The sequence below is a fragment of the Mustelus asterias genome, chromosome 8 (assembly GCF_964213995.1).
Source record: "Mustelus asterias chromosome 8, sMusAst1.hap1.1, whole genome shotgun sequence".
Taxonomy (NCBI): Eukaryota; Metazoa; Chordata; class Chondrichthyes; order Carcharhiniformes; family Triakidae; genus Mustelus; species Mustelus asterias.
The window spans coordinates 4,799,476-4,816,902 of NC_135808.1; the positions used below are offsets into that span (position 1 = coordinate 4,799,476).

The following is a 17,427-nucleotide window of genomic DNA, read 5'->3' on the forward strand; positions in this document are numbered from 1 at the left end:
GGGAGATTTTAATTTCCCAAATATCGATTGGAATATCCCGAGGGTAAGGGGTTTAGATGGAGAGGAGTTTGTTAGGTGTGTTCAGGAGAGCTTCCTGGCACAGTATGTGGATAAGCCTACAAGAAGATAGGCTGTGCTTGATTTGATATTAGCGAATGAACCTGGGCAGGTGTCAGATCTATCAGTGGGAGAGCATTTTGGGAATACTGATCATAACTCTATCTCCTTTACACTACCATTGGAAAGAGATAGGATCAGCCGAGCTAGGAAAGTGTTTATCTGGAGTAAGGGCAACTATGATGCTATTAGGCAGGAAATTAGAGGCATAAATTGGAAGGAGGTTTTCTCAGGGAAATGTATGGAAGAAATGTGGCAAATTTTCAAGGAAAATTTGTCTGGAGCTCTGCACGGCAATGTTCCGGTGCGACAGGGGAGTTATGGTAGGTTACAGGAACCGTGGTGCACGAAGGTTGTAACGGATTTAGTCAGGAAGAAAAGAAAAGCTGACAAAAGGTTCAGGGAGCTAGGTAATGTTAGAAATCTAGAAGAGTATACGACTAGTAGGAAGGAACAAAAGAGGGAAATTAGAAGAGCCAGGAGGGGACAAGAGAAGGCCTTGGTAGACAGGATAAAGGAAAACCCCAAGGCATTCTACAAGTATGTGAAGAGCAAGAGGATAAGATGTGAAGGAGTAGGACCAATCAAATGTGACGGTGGGAAAGTCTGCATTGAACCGGTTGAAATAGCAGAGGTACTCAATGAATACTTTGCTTCAGTATTCACAGTGGAAAAGGATCTTGGTAGTTGCAGTGCAGACTTGCAGTGGACTGAGAAGATTGAGCATGTGGGCATTAGGAAAGAGGGTGTGTTGGAGCTGTTGAAAAGCATCAAGTTAGATAAATCGCCGGTACCGGATGGGATGTACCCCAGGTTACTGTGGGAGGCGAGGGAAGAGATTGCTGATCCTCTGGCGATGATCTTTACATCATCAATGGAGATAGGAGAGGTTCCGGAGGATTGGAGGATGTTGGATGTGGTTCCATGATTCAAGAAAGGGAGAAGAGATAGCCCAGGAAATTATAGACCGGTGAGTCTAACCTCAGTGGTAGGTAAGTTGATGGAGAAGATCCTGAGAGGCAGGATTTATGAACATTTGGAAAGGAATAGTATGATCAGAAGTAGACAGCACGGCTTTGTCCGAGGCAGATCATGCCTTACGAGTCTGATTGAGTTATTTGAAGATGTGACTAGACACTTAGATGGGGGAAGAGCGGAAGATGTGGTCTATATGGGTTTCAGTAAGGCGTTTGATAAGGTGCCCCATGCAAGGCTTATGGAGAAAGTGATGGGGCGTGGGATACAAGAGGACGTTGCTTTGTGGTTTCAGAACTGGCTTGCCCACAGAAGGCAAAGAGTGGTTGTAGATGGGTCTTTTTCAGAGTGGAGGTCGGTCACCAGTGGGGTGCCGCAGGGATCTGTTCTGGGACCCTGGCTCTTTGTGATTTTTATAAATGACCTGGATGAGGAAGTGGAAGGATGGGTTGGCAAGTTTGCTGATGACACAAAGGTTGGAGGTGTTGTGGATAGTGTAGAGTGATGGCAGCAGTTGCAACAAGACATAGATAAGATGCAGGACTGGGCGGAGAAGTGGCAGATGGACTTCAACCCAGATAAGTGTGTGGTGGTTCATTTTGGCAGGTCGAATAGGATGGAAGAATATAATATTAAGGATAAGACGCTTGGCAGTATGGAAAAGCAGAGGGATCTTGGGGTCCGGGTTCATAGGACGCTCAAAGCGGCGTCGCAGGTGGAGGCTGTGGTTAAGAAGGCGTATGGAATACTGGCCTTCATCAATAGAGGAATTGAGTTTAGAAATCGGGAGATATTGCTGCAGCTGTATAGGACCCTGGTCAGACCCCACCTGGAGTACTGTGCCCAGTTCTGGTCGCCTCATTACAGAAAGGATGTGGAAGCCATAGAACGGGTGCAGAGGAGATTTACGAGGATGTTGCTTAGATTAAGTGGTATGCCTTATGAGGATAGGTTGAGAGAGCTAGGTCTATTCTCTTTGGAGAGGCGAAGGATGAGAGGTGACCTGATAAAGGTGTATAAGATGTTGAGAGGTATTGATAGAGTGGATTCTCAGAGGCTTTTACCCAGGGCTGAAATGGTTGTCACGAGAGGCCACAGGTTTAGGGTGCTGGGGAGTAGGTATAGAGGAGATATTTGGGGTAAGTTTTTCACTCAGAGGGTGGTGGGTGTGTGGAATCGGCTGCCGGTAGTGGTGGTGGAAGCGGATTTGATTGAGTCTTTTAAGAGACTTTTGGATAGGTTCATGGAGGTTAGTAAGATAGAGGGTTATAGATGAGCCAAGAAGGTAAGGAAATTGTTCGGCGCAACTTGTGGGCCGAAGGGCCTATTTGTGCTGTAGCTTTTCTATGTTCTATGTTTCACGTTTCATTCGGTAGGAACAGTCGAGCAGTCTGCAGACCCACATCACATCCGAGTTCGCTAAAATGCACCAGATTCTCACTGAGAAAGAGCAGCGTTTACTCAGAGATCTCAGGGAAGAAGAGGAGACGATTCTAAAACCAATGGAGAGAAACCTTCGAGAGATTCAGGAGAATTTAAATTCTATTGAGGAGAAACTCTCAAAGATACAGAAACAGATGGAGCAAAAAGACGTGCTGATATTTCTGCAGGTGAGGGAATATATTGCGGCTCAGTTCAGGGAAACTTCACACAGTCACTAAATAACTGATGATAACTGTGAAATTAATATAGAATTTACTGAAAAATACTAAAAGAATTGAACAGAATTTTGTGTCCCTTCCTGAACCATTTTCCTGTCGTCTCGGAATTAACGGCTCCCACACTGTCTGCAGATTCCTGGGAATACCTGGAACCTCCTGAGAATGAGTTTTCTTGATCTTCACACTTGCTTTGTGATTATTTCCGTGTTTAATTTCCTCCTGGAACTCCCATTGTAATCCAGTTCCAGTTCCATGTTGTGAGTGTGTGGGTGTGTCTGGTACGGTGTGTGAGAGTCACTGGGGCCGATTCTCCCAAAACAATTCGAAGTGCCGAATTTGCATAAAAACTGGAGTAACTCCCGCTGGGTTTTTTGTAGTGGGATTTTCAAAATGAATCGCCCAAACTCTGAGTATTGTCGAGTGCCTCAGTGCGATTCACGCTGAAAATCAGGGAGCGGGCCCCATTCCTGTTGGAGAGGCCGGCAGCATAGCGCTGAGTGGGAAACTGCACATGCACCGATCTGTCAGAGCGGAGATCGCTGGCCAGCCCCACGACCCCGCATCCCTTCCCCTTCGACCCCCCCTAATCCCGATTGCTGGCGTCCCGGACCACTCCGGGCATGCACCGATGTCTAACCCCCACCCCACCAACTGCCCCATAAGCCCCGATCTCCCTGAACCCCAATCCCGCCAGCCTCCCCCCGCTGCAACCTGGATGGCCGGTCCTGATCACCCTCTTCCCTTCCTCTGCCACCGATCCCTATGCAGAGTGGCAGTGGGACCCATCCACCTCCCCACCCACTCCCACCGATCGCCCTCACAACAGGCCCCACCCTCATTGCCCTGCCCCCCCTGACCCACCCCATTGGCACTGCTCGATGCCCAGTGGGCATTGCCACTTTGCCCCTTGGGCATTGCCAGGGGGCCAGGCTGGCACTGCCAAGCTGGCACTGCCCAAGGTGCACACCCCTTACCCCCGACCCCCTGTGGGGGCCGCCATGGCCTCTGTTCCTTCTGGTGGGGTCGGGCCGCCTGCTCCCTGTTAGTGGGAGCTGTTGTAAAACCTGCTGGAGTGACCCACTCCTGGCAGGGGGAGACACAATAGCGGGTCCGGAGACTCTAATCCCGGACCCACTAATTAGATGTAAGTAGGAACTTAAATATGGAAATCAGCTCGGCGGAGCTGATGACGCCACAAATCTTCGTCTGGGAGACGCGTGGAGGCCGTGGCGCCGAGCGGGGAGCCCGCTAAACAACCACCACTGATGTCCCCCAGCCTGTTGCATTGCTGGAGCATCGCAGTGGGCTGGAGAATAACCCCCACTGCCTGTCGGCAGGACTGATATCCAGTTCCAGTTCCATGTTGTGTGTGTGGGTGTGTCTGGTACGGTGTGTGAGAGTCACTGTGTCTGTGAGCGGGACTGATGTTCAATTCTAGTTTATTTGACTCTCCACAATCTTCCTTCCAAAATGCATCACTTTACATTTCCGTGTGAAATCTCATCTGCTCTGAGTCTGCTCATTTCACCAGCCTGTCTAACTGCTCCTGAAATCTGTTACTGTCACCCTCACTGTTCCTGATTCATTTCTTTCAGGAGGAAGCTTGTCGGAAGAGAAGGTAGGACATGTTCTTTACTGAAACTCTTCAGGATGGTAAAATAAACTCCCTGAATTGTTATTATGTATTTATTTATTGGTTGTTGTCACAACTTTAAATGGTTGGTCATTAGTTACCAAGACATCATCACTGCAGGAAATGATAAGCTCCGCGTATACACACTGACGAGAGCTTTATGATAACTCACTTTATTACAGTGATTTTACAGAACTGTTCTACAATATTGTAATAAATAACCGGGATGTGTAAATAATACAATCTGGTTCCCAGGCCGGAAGTGATCACTTGCCCGATGTTGGCTGTTAGTGTCTGTGACCTTCCCACTGACCCTGAGAGAGCCACACGGTCCATGTTTCCAAGGAGTGGGTCACCCATGTCCCTGCATGGAGCCTGACCAACCCGAGAAAGTCTCACATTAAAGGGGGGAACGGATTCTAATTTTATACTAAATACAAACTGGCTCTGTGTCGTTAACAACCACAACACTTGTATTTATATCGTGCCTTTCTTGGAAATTAATATCCTAAGGAGTTTCACAGGAGCGTTATAAAAGTAAATTGACACAGAGCCAAATAAGAAAATATTAATCTGGATGACGGAGATGGATTTCAGAGAGCGTCTTAAAGGAAGAATGAGAATTAGAAAGATAGAGAGGATCAGGGAGGGAATTCCAGAGCTCAGGACCTCGGCAGCTGAAGGTCCAGCTCTCAATGGGTGAGTGACTAAAATCAGAGTTGTTCAAGGTGCCGGAAGTCGAGGAGAACAGGATTCTGGGAGGGTTGTGGGCCCAGGGATTGCAGAATTGGATATTCAGCTTTGGGATGTTTCCAGCCTTTGTGTTTGTTCTACAAACTTTGTTTATAATACAGCAAGTGGACAGGCTCAATGTTTATCACATCCTGCAGTGTGTGTGATGGCTGTTATCAGGTTTTGAACCTTTTTCAAGACATGGCTGTTTCCATTCTCTGCCCTTGAATTTAAAAGTTATTCCTTTCTCAGTTAGAGAAACAAGATTAACATTTCACTTTGTACATTTTCTCTATCATCAAAAATGCTGAAAACTTGACCATTTAAATAAGTTCTAAAATCTTCTAACAAAGACAAATTCAGAGCATTATTTTTACCATTTACAGGATTAGTGATGACGATCAGAGACTCTCAGTGTCTGCTGCCGTCCTGTCTATCAGGAAGTACAAAGACCTTTTACAGTACAGAGCATGGAGAGAAATGATAAACTTCATTAACCCTGGTAAATCTCTCATATTAATTTGATTGATTATCAATTCAGTTGTAAATATATTGAATGGGCTCCAAAGATCCAGATTAAATACTCACATTTCCGGTTATTAATACCTGGAGTCTCCCCATTCTCATATTTCTCTTTCTGTGTGTCACTGTGTGTCAAAGCAGTGAAGGGATCTGTATAACCAGAGGAATAGAGCACCAATCTCAGGATGTGAATAGAATTGCTCCAGGAGACTGGACTGCTCCCGTCTGTCATTCTGGGAAACATTTTTTTATCATCATTTCTCAGGAAGACACACAGACATTAGAGAGCAAGTGATAAATGACCGATAATCTGTCTGGTGGAATTGGACACATTAATCAAGAGGAGGGACTGCAGAAACTGCGAGTCTGCACTGGATAAGAGAGGGAGTGTGGCGATCTTATTGAAATGTTCATGGTTTGGAATAAAAGGGAGATTATAAACATCCACGTGTTTGACACGGTCACAGAGTCTAGATCAAAGTGGGTATAGCTTTTAAATCTAGAATAGGGAGGGTGACAGGGCAGTTTGGATTGAGTGAGGTTGAGGTTTTGAGTGACTCCATTGAGGTAGTGAACCAGTGAACCCACCGCTCACTCTATGAATTTGATCAGAGGCTCAATCCATTCTGAGGGCTGATCTTCAGAACAATATCACTGTCCAGTTTCCCACTGGTTTGCAGTGTGGGAAAAGGTTCTGTTGTTCCTGAGGAGGGAACAGGGAACAAGAAATCCTCATGAATATACAACGGGGGGTGAGAGAGAAAGGAGCAGCAAGCAGCAGTGAGAAAAATAACTCACCTCCTGGTCACAGAGAAATCATCAAAAGCTCCCTTCATTCCCGCAGTGTGAGCCTAAACACTTCAGAACCAGTGGAATCATTTTGAGGAACAGTCAGTGTTTGAATGTAGAAAATGAGAAAACCAATTTCCAAACAACAAGATCACAGGAACAGCATTGTGATCATGATGGAGTTTTCTGTTTTGATGATGTCATTTCCGGTATAAATATTAGGCAGGAAACAGAGCAAATAAACTCCTTAAATCATTTCCAATGGGGTTTCCAGTGGTCCCTTTAAGACCAGGGATTAAACCATTGTATAGATTGTTCTTCTGGGTGGGGCATCACCATCCAATGGAAGATCAAGATTGTATTGAGTCTCCAGTTATATCAAATGTCTCCAGTTTGTACAGACAATGTGACTTCGCCTTATGTTTAGTGTGGGGACACTGGATACCTATTTTGCTGCTGCTACATTATTGTGGGGGTTTGATCTCTGCAATTCTTTACATTCTGATCAGTCATCTGACCTGTCATTCATCTTTGCTCAGTTATAAGCTTTTTCCATGAATTTGAGCCTTTCCTTAACTTCTTTAGTGAACCACAGATGGTGGATCCTCCCATTGGGGATTTTCTTTCCAGTAGGAATATATTTATTCTGAATATTCTGAAATATCGTCTTAAATATCTGCCATTGCTTCTCTATAGATATATCCCCAAGCCTGGGGACCCAGTTCACTTCAACTAGCTTAGCTTTAATGACCAGATAGTTGCTCCTATTAGAAACATAGAAAAACTACAGCACAAACAGGCCCTTCGGCCCACAAGTTGTGCCGAACACGTCCCTAGCTTCTAGACTTAGCTATAACCCTCCATCCTATTAAGCTCCATGTACTCATCCAGGAGTCTCTTAAATGACCCTATTGAGTTCGCCTCCACCACCACTGACGGCAGCCGATTCCACTCGCCCACCACCCTCTGTGTGAAAAACTTACCCCTAACATCTCCCCTGTAACTACCCCCCAGCACCTTAAACCTGTGTCCTCTCGTAGCAGACATTTCCACCCTGGGAAAAAGCCTCTGAGAGTCGACCCGATCTATGCCTCTCAACATATTATACACCTCTATTAGGTCTCCTCTCATCCTTCGCCTCTCCAAGTAGAAAAGTCCGAGCTCCCTCAGCCTATCCTCATAAGGCAGGCAACATCCATGTAAATCTCCTCTGCACCCTTTCAATCTTTTCCACATCCTTCCTATAGTGAGGCGACCAGAACTGAGCACAGTACTCCAAGTGGGGTCTGACGAGGGTCTTATATATCTGCATCATTATCCCCGGACTCCTAAACTCAATCCCTCGATTGATAAAGGCCAGCACACCATACGCCTTCCTAACCACCTCCTCCACCTGCGGGGCCGATTTTAGAGTCCTATGGACCTGGACCCCAAGATCCTTCTGATCGTCGACAATACTAAGAGTCTTTCCCTTTATATTGTATTCCTTCATCCCATTTGACCTACCAAAATGGACCACGACGCATTTATCTGGGTTGGAGTCCATCTGCCACTTCTCCGCCCAGTCTTGCATCCTATCTATGTCCCTCTGTAACTTCTGACATCCCTCCAGACTATCCACAACCCCACCAACCTTCGTGTCGTCGGCAACTTACCAACCCATCCCTCCACTCCTCATCCTGGTCATTTATGAAAATGACAAACAGCAAGGGTCCCAGAACAGATCCCTGGGGCACACCACTGGTGACCGACCTCCATTTAGAAAAAGACCCATCTAGACCCACTCTCTGCCTCCTTTGGGCAAGCCAGTTCTGGATCCACAGGGCAGCAGCCCCTTGGATCCCATGCCCTCTCACTATTTCTGGAAGCCTTGCATGGGGGACCTTATCGAACACCTTGCTAAAATCCATACAAACCACATCTAGTCACATTTTCGAAGAACTCCACCAGGCTCGTAAGGCACGATCTGCCCTTGACAAAGCCATGCTGAGTATTCTTCAGCTTACTAAACCTCTCTAAATGATCATATATCCTGTCCATCAGGATCTTCTCCATCAGTATTCCAACCACTGAGGTTAGACTCACCGTTCGGTAATTACCTGGGCTATCCCTATTCACCTTCTTGAAAATAGGAACCACATCCGCAATCCTCCAATCCTCCGACACTTCTCCCGTCTCCATCGACGATGCAAAGATCATCGCCAGAGGCTCTGTAATCTCTTCCCTTGCCTCCCACAGTAACCTGGGGTACATCCCATCCGGACCCGGCGACTTATCTGTCTTGATGCCATTCAAAAATTCCAGCACAACCTCTTTCTTAAAGTCCACATACTCAATCCTTTCAGTCCACCGCACGCCCGCAGTACATCCACCCAGGTCCTTCACCTCTGTGAAAACCGAGGCAAAATACTCATTGAGCACCTCTGCCATTTCAACTGGTTCTGTACAGACTTTCCCGCCTTCACCTTTTATAGGCCCTATTCCATCACGTCTCATCCTTTTACTCTTCACATATTTATAGAACGCCTTAGGATTCTCCTTAATCCTACCTGCCAGGGCCTTCTCGTGACCCCTTCTGGCTCTCCTAATTTCCTTCTTTAGTCCCTTCCTACAAGCCGTATACTCTTCTAAATCCCTATCATCGCCAAGCTCTCTGAGCCTTTTGAACACTTTCCTTTTCAAATTCAATCATATTGTAGTTGCTGCTACCTAGTGCTGCCTTCACTCTGAATTCACTCATTACTCCTGTCACAGTGCCCAAAGCCAAGTCTAATATAACCTACTCTCTGGTTAGTTCCAGAACGTTCTGCTGTGAGAAACTTTCTCGAACGAATTCTGTGAACTCCCCATCCTGGAAACTACAGCCTGATTTCTCTGGTTTATATTTAGATTAAAATCGCCCATGATTATTACTGTCTTTTCATCTGTGACCCACATTGTGGCTACTATTGCGAGGACTGTCGACCACTCCCACTGTTGACTTCTTTCCCCTCCTATTCCTCATCTCCAAACCAATTTTATATTCGGATCTCCTGAACTAAGGTCATCTCCAGCTATTGCACCAATGAGGTCCTTGATAAACAGTGCGACCCCTCCACCTTTACCGAGCTTTCTATCCTTCCTGAATGTCATTAAATGTTACCCTTTCGTCCTGCAGCAATGTCTCTGTAAAGTTATCAGATTATATTCATTTACTTCAATGTGTGTTATCAATTTGTTTACTTTGTTATGAATGTTGTGTACGTTCACATACACAGCTTTTAGTTTCAACTTTTTATTATCTTTGTACCATCTATTCTTGACTATTGCTGTATTCCCAGGTTTTATCTCTTTGTCCATTCCTGTTATTCTATGATCCTCATTTCCCATATTATTATGATGGTGTCTTGCCTTGAATCTACCCCTGGATTTACCACATGTACGCAATTTGGATCCTTCACCCTCCGAGTTTCGTTTAAAGCCCTCTTTACTTCCCGAGTTATGCAATTTGTTGGAACACTCATTCTAGCAGTTCAGGTGTAGACCATCCCAACAATCAGGCAGTGTGCGGGGCGGCAAGGTAGCACTGGTTAGCACTGCTGCTTCACAGCGCCAGGGACCTGGGTTTGATTCCCGGATTGGGTCACTGTCTGTGTGGAGTTTGCACGTTCTCCCTGTGTTAGCGTGGGTTTCCTCCGGGTGCTCCGGTTTCCTCCCACATTCTGAAAGATGGCTGGTTCGGTGCATTGACCTGAACAGGTGCCAGTCTGTGGCGACATGGGGAATCTCACAGTAACTTCATTGCAGTGTCAATGTAAGCGTTACTTGTGACTAATAAATAAACTTTAACTTGACTACCGTCCAGTGGCTCTGACATCCATCATTACGAAATGCTTTGAAAGGTTAGTCAGGGCACAAATCAATTCCGGCCTCCCAGATTGCCTGGATCAATGATAGTTCACTTATCACCGCAACAGGTCCACAGCAGACGCCATCTCCCTGGCCCTGCACTCAAACCTGGATCACCCAGATAACAAAGACACCGATGTCAGACTCCTATTCATTGACTACAGCTCAGCCTTCAACACCATTATTCCGACAAAACTCATCTCCAAACTCCGTGACCTATGGCTTGGCTCCTCCCTCTGCGACTGGATCCTAGACTTCCTTTCGTACAGGCCACAATCAGTAAGGATAGGGAACGACATCTCCTCAGTGATCATCCTCAACTCCAGTGCTCCACAAGGCTGTGTTCTCAGCCCCCTACGATACTCCCTATAAACCTATGACCACGTGGCCAAATTCCCCTCCAGCTCTATTTTGAAGTTTGCTGATGACACGACCATAGTGGGTCAGATCTCAAACAACGATGAGACGGGCTACAGGAAAGAGATAGAGAATCTGGTAAAATGGTGTGACGACAATAATCTCCCTCAATGTCAGTAAAACGCACGAGAGTCATCGACTTCAGGAAACGTAATAGAGGACATGCCCCTGTCTACAACAACAGTGCTGAAGTGGGAATGGTCCAGAGCTTCAGGTTTCAAGGTATTCAGATCACCAACAACCTGTCCTGGTCCCTCCATGCCAATGCTATAGTTAGGAAAGTCCACCAACGTCTCTACTTTCTCAGGAAGCTTCGGAAATTCGGCATGACTGCCATAACTCGCACGACCTTTTTCAGATGCACCATAGAAAGCATTCTTTCTGGTTGTATCACAGCTTGGTATGGCTCCTGCTCTACCAAGACTGCAAGAAACTACAAAGGGTTGTGAATGTAGCCTAATCCATCACCCAAACCAGATCCCCATCCATTGACTCCGTCGACACTTCCCGCTGCCTCAGTAAAAGCAGTAAGAGTTTTAACAACACCAGGTTAAAGTCCAACAGGTTTATTTGGTAGCAAATACCATTAGCTTTCGGAACGCTGCTCCTTCGTCAGATGGAGTGGAAATGTCGAAGGAGCAGCACTCCGAAAGCAAAAGGCACTTGCTACCAAATAAACCTGTTGGCTTTTCACCTGGTGTTGTTAAAACTCTTACTGTGTTCACCCCAGTCCAACGCCGGCATCTCCACATCAGTAAAAGCAGCCAGCGTAATCAAGGACCCCGTGCACCACAGACATACTCTCTTCCACCTTCTTCCGTCGGGAAGAAGATACAAAAGTCTGAGAACACGTACCAACCAACTCAAGAACAGCTTCTTCCTTGCTGCCATCAGACTTTTGATTGCTGCTTTCATATATTAAGCTGAGCTTTCTCTTCACCCTGTCTGTAACTGCAACACTATATTCTGCATCCTATCCTTTCCTTCTCTCATATGTACTCTATGAACAATATGTTTCATCTGTGCAGCCTGCAAGAAACAATATTTTTCACAGTATAAATGTGACAATAATAAATCGAATCAAAACAACCCCACTATCCCCAATACTGGTGCCAATGCCCATGATCCAGACACCAGCCTTTGAGCATTCATCTTTGTCAGCTCATTTTCCCTCTACCAGTTTACATGTAGCTCAGGTAATGATCCAGAGATTATTACCTTTGAGGTTCTGCTTCTTAATTGGTACCGAGCCTCTCATGGTGACGATGCCCTTTACAGATATCCCAAATATCCCTGCTTCCGTGACCACTTCCCTCCAACCTCAGTGTCCCCACCCAGCCCACAATATCACCCTGATTGAACATTAGTGGAGTGGACCAGGACAATTTTCTTTGCTTGTCCTGTCTATGTCTTTGGTACCTACACAGACCATGCCAACTGGATCCTCCCACTTACAATGAAAATTCCTCTCCAGCTCTGAGCACATGCTCACTTTTGCTGCAGAGAACAGTATCTGTGTCCGACACTATATTGTCCCCTACTGCCACCACATTCCTGTTTGTTATCCCCCACTTGATAGGCTTCCTGTATCATGGTGCCATGGTTACACTGCTCATTCACTTTGCAGCCTTTGCTTTCATCCACACAGATTGTAAGCACCTCAAACCTTTTCAACAACTGCAAAGTCTGAAGCTCCTCCATTACTCTCTGCTCAGTCCCTTTACCTGTCTCACTCTCGGTCACATCCTCCTGTCACTCACTGCTGACCAAAACAGATAATCCTATTCTAAGAGGTGTGACCATATTCCGGAACAAATTGTCCAGGTATTTCTCCCATTCCCTTACATTGTGCAGTGTCTGCAGTTCAGCCTCTAACTCACTAATTCTGATCTGGAAGTCCTCCAGCTGCTTACACTTTCTGCAGATGTGTTTGTCATGGAACACCTGGACGTCCAAAATCACACATTCCTCAGCTGCAACATAACACCTGTCTTGCATTGTTCCTCATGTTATCCAGTTAAATTTAATTAAATTCCTCACTTAATTAACTTAGAATAATTCCAATGATAACCACATTTCTTTCCCCTGTGCATTTCATTCCCGCATGAACCTAATTCGCTGCTCACTCAGTCTCCATCCCAGTCCAGCGCAGTCACCTGTCTCATGCACCTATTACTGGCCATGCATTTTGAAAGGTGAGTCTTACTTATAGACCCTCTGATGAGTCGCTTGCGAGTTTTACTTCCTGCTGCACTGATTAACACTCATGAACCAACTGCTTTCAGGTGATTGACAGATAACTGCCACTCCAGATAGTTCTCTCATTAACATAGAAACTCAAAGCAGGAGTAGGCCATTTGGCCCTTTGAACGTGCTCAGCTTTTTATTTTGATGTGGAGATGCCGGCGTTGGACTGGGGTGAGCACAGTAAGAAGTCTCACAACACCAGGTTAAAGTCCAATAGGTTTATTTGGCAGCACAAGCTTTTGGAGCCCCAAGCTTTGACAATGTCTGGTCATCAAATTCAATATCCTGATCCTCCTTCTCCCCAAGTCTCTTGATCCATCAGCCCCAAGAGCTATATCTCATTTCTTCTTGAAATCACACAACATTTTGACCTCAACTACATTCAGTGGGAGTGAATCCCACAGATTCACCACCCTTTGGGTCAATAAATTTCTCCTCACCTCAGTTCTAAAACGTTTACCCCTTGTCTTCAAATTATGATCCCTCATTCCGGACTCCTCCACGATTGGGAACATTCTTTATGAATCTACCCTGTCTGACCCTGTTAGAATTTTATAAGTTTCTATGAGATCCCCTCTCACCCTTCCAAACGCCAGTGAATATAATCCTAAACGACTTAGTCTCTCCTCATATGGCAGACCTTCCATCGCAGGAATCAGCCTGGGAAACCTTTGCTGGACTCCCTCTATAGCAAGGACATCCTTCCTCAGATAAGGACACCAAAACTGCACACAATACTCCAGGTGTGGCCTCACCAATGTCCTATACAATTGCAGGAAAACATCCCTATTCCGATACTCAAATCCTCTGGCTATGAAGGCCAACATATCAAAGAACAAAGAAAATTACCCCACAGGAACAGGCCCATCGGCCCTCAAGACTGCGCCGACCATGCTGCCCGACTGAACTAAAACCCCCTACCCTTCCTGGGACCATATCTCTGCATTCCCACACTATTCATGTATTTGTCCAAATGCCCCTTAAAAGCCACTGTCACATCTGCTTCCACTACCTCCCCGGCAGAGAGTTCCAGGCACCCACGACCCTCTGTGTAAAAAATGTGCCTCGTACATCTCCAATAAACTTTGCCCCTTGCTTCTTAAACCTGTGCCCCCTAGTAATTGACTCTTCCACCCGGGGAAAAAGCTTCTGGTGATCCACTCTGTCCATCCCCCTCATAATCTATCAGGTCGCTCCTCAACCTCCTTCATTCCAGTGAGAACAAACCAAGTTCCTCGAACCTCTCCTCATAGCTAATGCCCTCCATACCAGGCAACATCCTGGTACATCTTTTCTGTACCCTCTCCAAAGCCTCTACATCTTTCTGGTAGTGTGGCGACCAGAATTGAACACTATATTCCAAGTGTAGCCTAACTAAGGCTCAATAAAACTGCAACGTGACTTGCCAATTTTTAAACTCAATGCCCCGGCCGATGAAGGCAAGCATGCACCTGTACACCCAGATCCCTCTGCCTATCAATACTCTTAAGGGTTCTGCCATTTACTGCATATTTCCTATTTGTATTAGACCTTCCAAAATGCATTACCTCACTTTTGTCCGGATTAAACTCCATCTGCCATCTCTCCGCCCAAGTCTCCAACTGATCTATATAAAAACATAAAAACTAGGAGCAGGAGTAGGCCATCTGTCCCCTCGAGCCTGCTCCACCATTCAATAAGATCATGGCTGATCTTTTTGTAGACTCAGCTCCATTTACCCACCCGCTCACCATAACCCTTAATCCTTTACTGTTCAAAAATGTATCTATCCTTGCCTTAAAAACATTCAATGATGTAGCCTCAACTGCTTCACTGGGCAGGGAATTCCACAGATTCACAACCCTTTGAGTGAAGAAGTTCCTCCTCAACTCAGTCCTAAATCTCTTCCCCTTATTTTGAGGCTATGTCCCCAAGTACTGGTTTCACCCACCAGTGGAAACAACTTCCCTGCTTCTATCTTATCTATTCCCTTTCTAATCTTATATGTTTCTATAAGATCTCCCCTCATTCTTCTGAATTCCAATGAGTATAGCCCCAGTCTACTCAGTCTCTCCTCATAAGCCAACCCTCTCAACTCCAGAATCAACCGAGTGAATCTCCTCTGCACCCCCTCCAGTGCCAGTATATCCTTTCTCAAGTAAGGAGACCAAAACTGTACACAGTACTCCAGGTGTGGCCTCACCAGCACCTTATACAGCTGCAACATAACCTCGCTGTTTTTAAACTCCATCCCTCTCGCAATGAAGGACAAAATTCCATTTGCCTTCTTAATTACCTGCTGCACATACAAACCAACTCCTTGAGATTCCTACACAAGGACACCCAGGTCCCTTTGCACAGCAGCATGCTGCAATTTTTTACCATTTAAATAATAGTCCATTTTACTGTTATTCCTACCAAAATGGATGACTTCACATTTACCAACATTGTACTCCATCTGCCAGACCCTCGCCCACTCACTTAGACTATCTATATCCTTTTGCAGACTTTCAACGTCCTCTGCACACTTTGCTCTGCCACCCATCTTAGTGTCATCTGCGAATTTTGACACACGACACTTGGTCCCCAACTCCTAATCATCTATGTAAATCATAAACAATTGCGGTCCCAACACTGATCCCTGAGGCACACCACTAGTCACTGATCGCCAACCAGAAAAACACCCATTTACCCCCACTCTTTGCTTTCTGTTCGCTAACCAATCCTCTATCCATGCTAATACATTACCCGTAACACCGTGCATCTTTATCTTATGTAACAGTCTTTGGCACGGCACCTTGCCAACTGCCTTCTGGAAATCCAGAGGCACCACATCCACAGATTCCCCATTGTTCACTGCGCACGTAATGTTCTCAAAGAATTCCACCAAATTAGTCAAACATGACGTTCCCTTTGTGAACATATGCTGCGTCTTAGCAATGGGACAATTTATATCCAGATGTCTCGCTATTTCTTCCTTGATGATAGATTCAAACATTTTCCCTGCTGCAAAAGTGAAGCTAACCGGCCTACAGTCATCAGCCTTTTGTCTACCTCCTTTTTTAAACAATGGTGTCACACTTGCTGTTTTCCTATCTGCGGGAACCACCCCAGAGTCCAGCGAATTTTGGTAAATTACCACTAGTGCATTTGCTATTTCTCCCGCCATCTCTTTTAGTACCCTGGGATGGATTCCATCAGGACCAGGAGACTTGTCTACCTTTAGCCCCATTAACTTACCCAACACTACCTCTTTTGTGATAAGGATAGTTTCTAGGTTCTCACCTGCCATAGCCTTCCTGTCATCAATCTTTGGCATGGTATTTGTGTCTTCCACTGTGAAGACCGACACAAAATACCTGTTCAATGCCTCAGCCATTTTCTCATTTCCAGTTAGTACATCCCTCTTCTCATCCTCTAAAGGACCAATGTTTACTTTAGCCACTCTTTTTCGTTTTATATATTTGTAGAAACTTTTGCTCTCTGTTTTTATATTCTGAGCTAGTTTACTCTCATAATCCATCTTACTTTTCTTTATCGCTTTTTTCGTGGCTTTCTGCTGACCTTTAAAGATTTCCCAATACTCTGGGCTCCAACTAATCTTTGCCACTTTGGATGCATTTTCTTTCAATTTGATACCCTCCTTGATTTCTTTCGTATCCATGGCTGATTATCTCTTTTTCTATAGTCCCTCCTTATCACTGGTACATACTTTTGCTGAGCACTGTGAAAGATTGTTTTGAAAGTCCTCCACTGTTCCTCAATTGTCCCACCATAAAGTTTTTGCTCCCAGTCTACCTTAGCCAACTCCTCCCTCATCCCTTTGTCGTCTCCTTTGTTTAAGCACAAGACACTGGTATTGGATTTTACCTTCTCACGCCCCATCTGTATTTTAAATTCAACCATACTGTGACCGCTTCTTCCGAGAGGATCCCTAACTGAAAGATCATTAATTATTCCCGTCTCATTACACAGGACCAGATCTAGGATAGCTTGCTCCCTTGTCGGTTCCATTACATACCGTTCAAGGAAGCTATCGCGGATACATTCTATGAACTCCTCCTCAAGGCTGCCTTGACCGACCTGGTTTGACCAATTGATATGTAGATTATAATCCCCCGTGATAATTGCTGTACCATTTTTACACGCATCAGTTGTTTCTTTGTTTATCCTGCTGTATCCTCTGATGGTCCTCACCACTATCTGCAGATCCACCAACCTTTGTGTCGTCCGGAAACTTACTAATCAAACCAGTTACATTTGGCTTCTTTACTGCCTGCTGTACCTGCACGCTTACATTCAGCAACTAATGTACGAGGACATCAAGGTCTCACTGAGTATCCGCCTCTCTCAATTTACACCCACTCAAGTAACAATCTGTCTTCCTATTATTGCTACCAAAGTGGATAACTGCGCATTTATCCACATTTTACTGCATCTGCCATGCATATGCCCACACACTCAGCC

At 45.5% G+C, this 17,427-nt stretch overlaps 1 protein-coding gene across 1 annotated transcript in view; it reads left to right on the top strand.

Annotated features, from left to right (window-relative positions):
• Positions 1-17,427, top strand: part of LOC144497632 (uncharacterized) — an 81,866-nt gene that overhangs the window by 54,456 nt on the left and 9,983 nt on the right. The window contains exons 10-12 of the mRNA XM_078219074.1: positions 2,469-2,702; positions 4,349-4,371; positions 5,505-5,620. Of these exons, the coding sequence (XP_078075200.1) occupies positions 2,469-2,702; positions 4,349-4,371; positions 5,505-5,620 (373 nt within the window). The remainder of the gene's footprint in view (positions 1-2,468; positions 2,703-4,348; positions 4,372-5,504; positions 5,621-17,427) is intronic.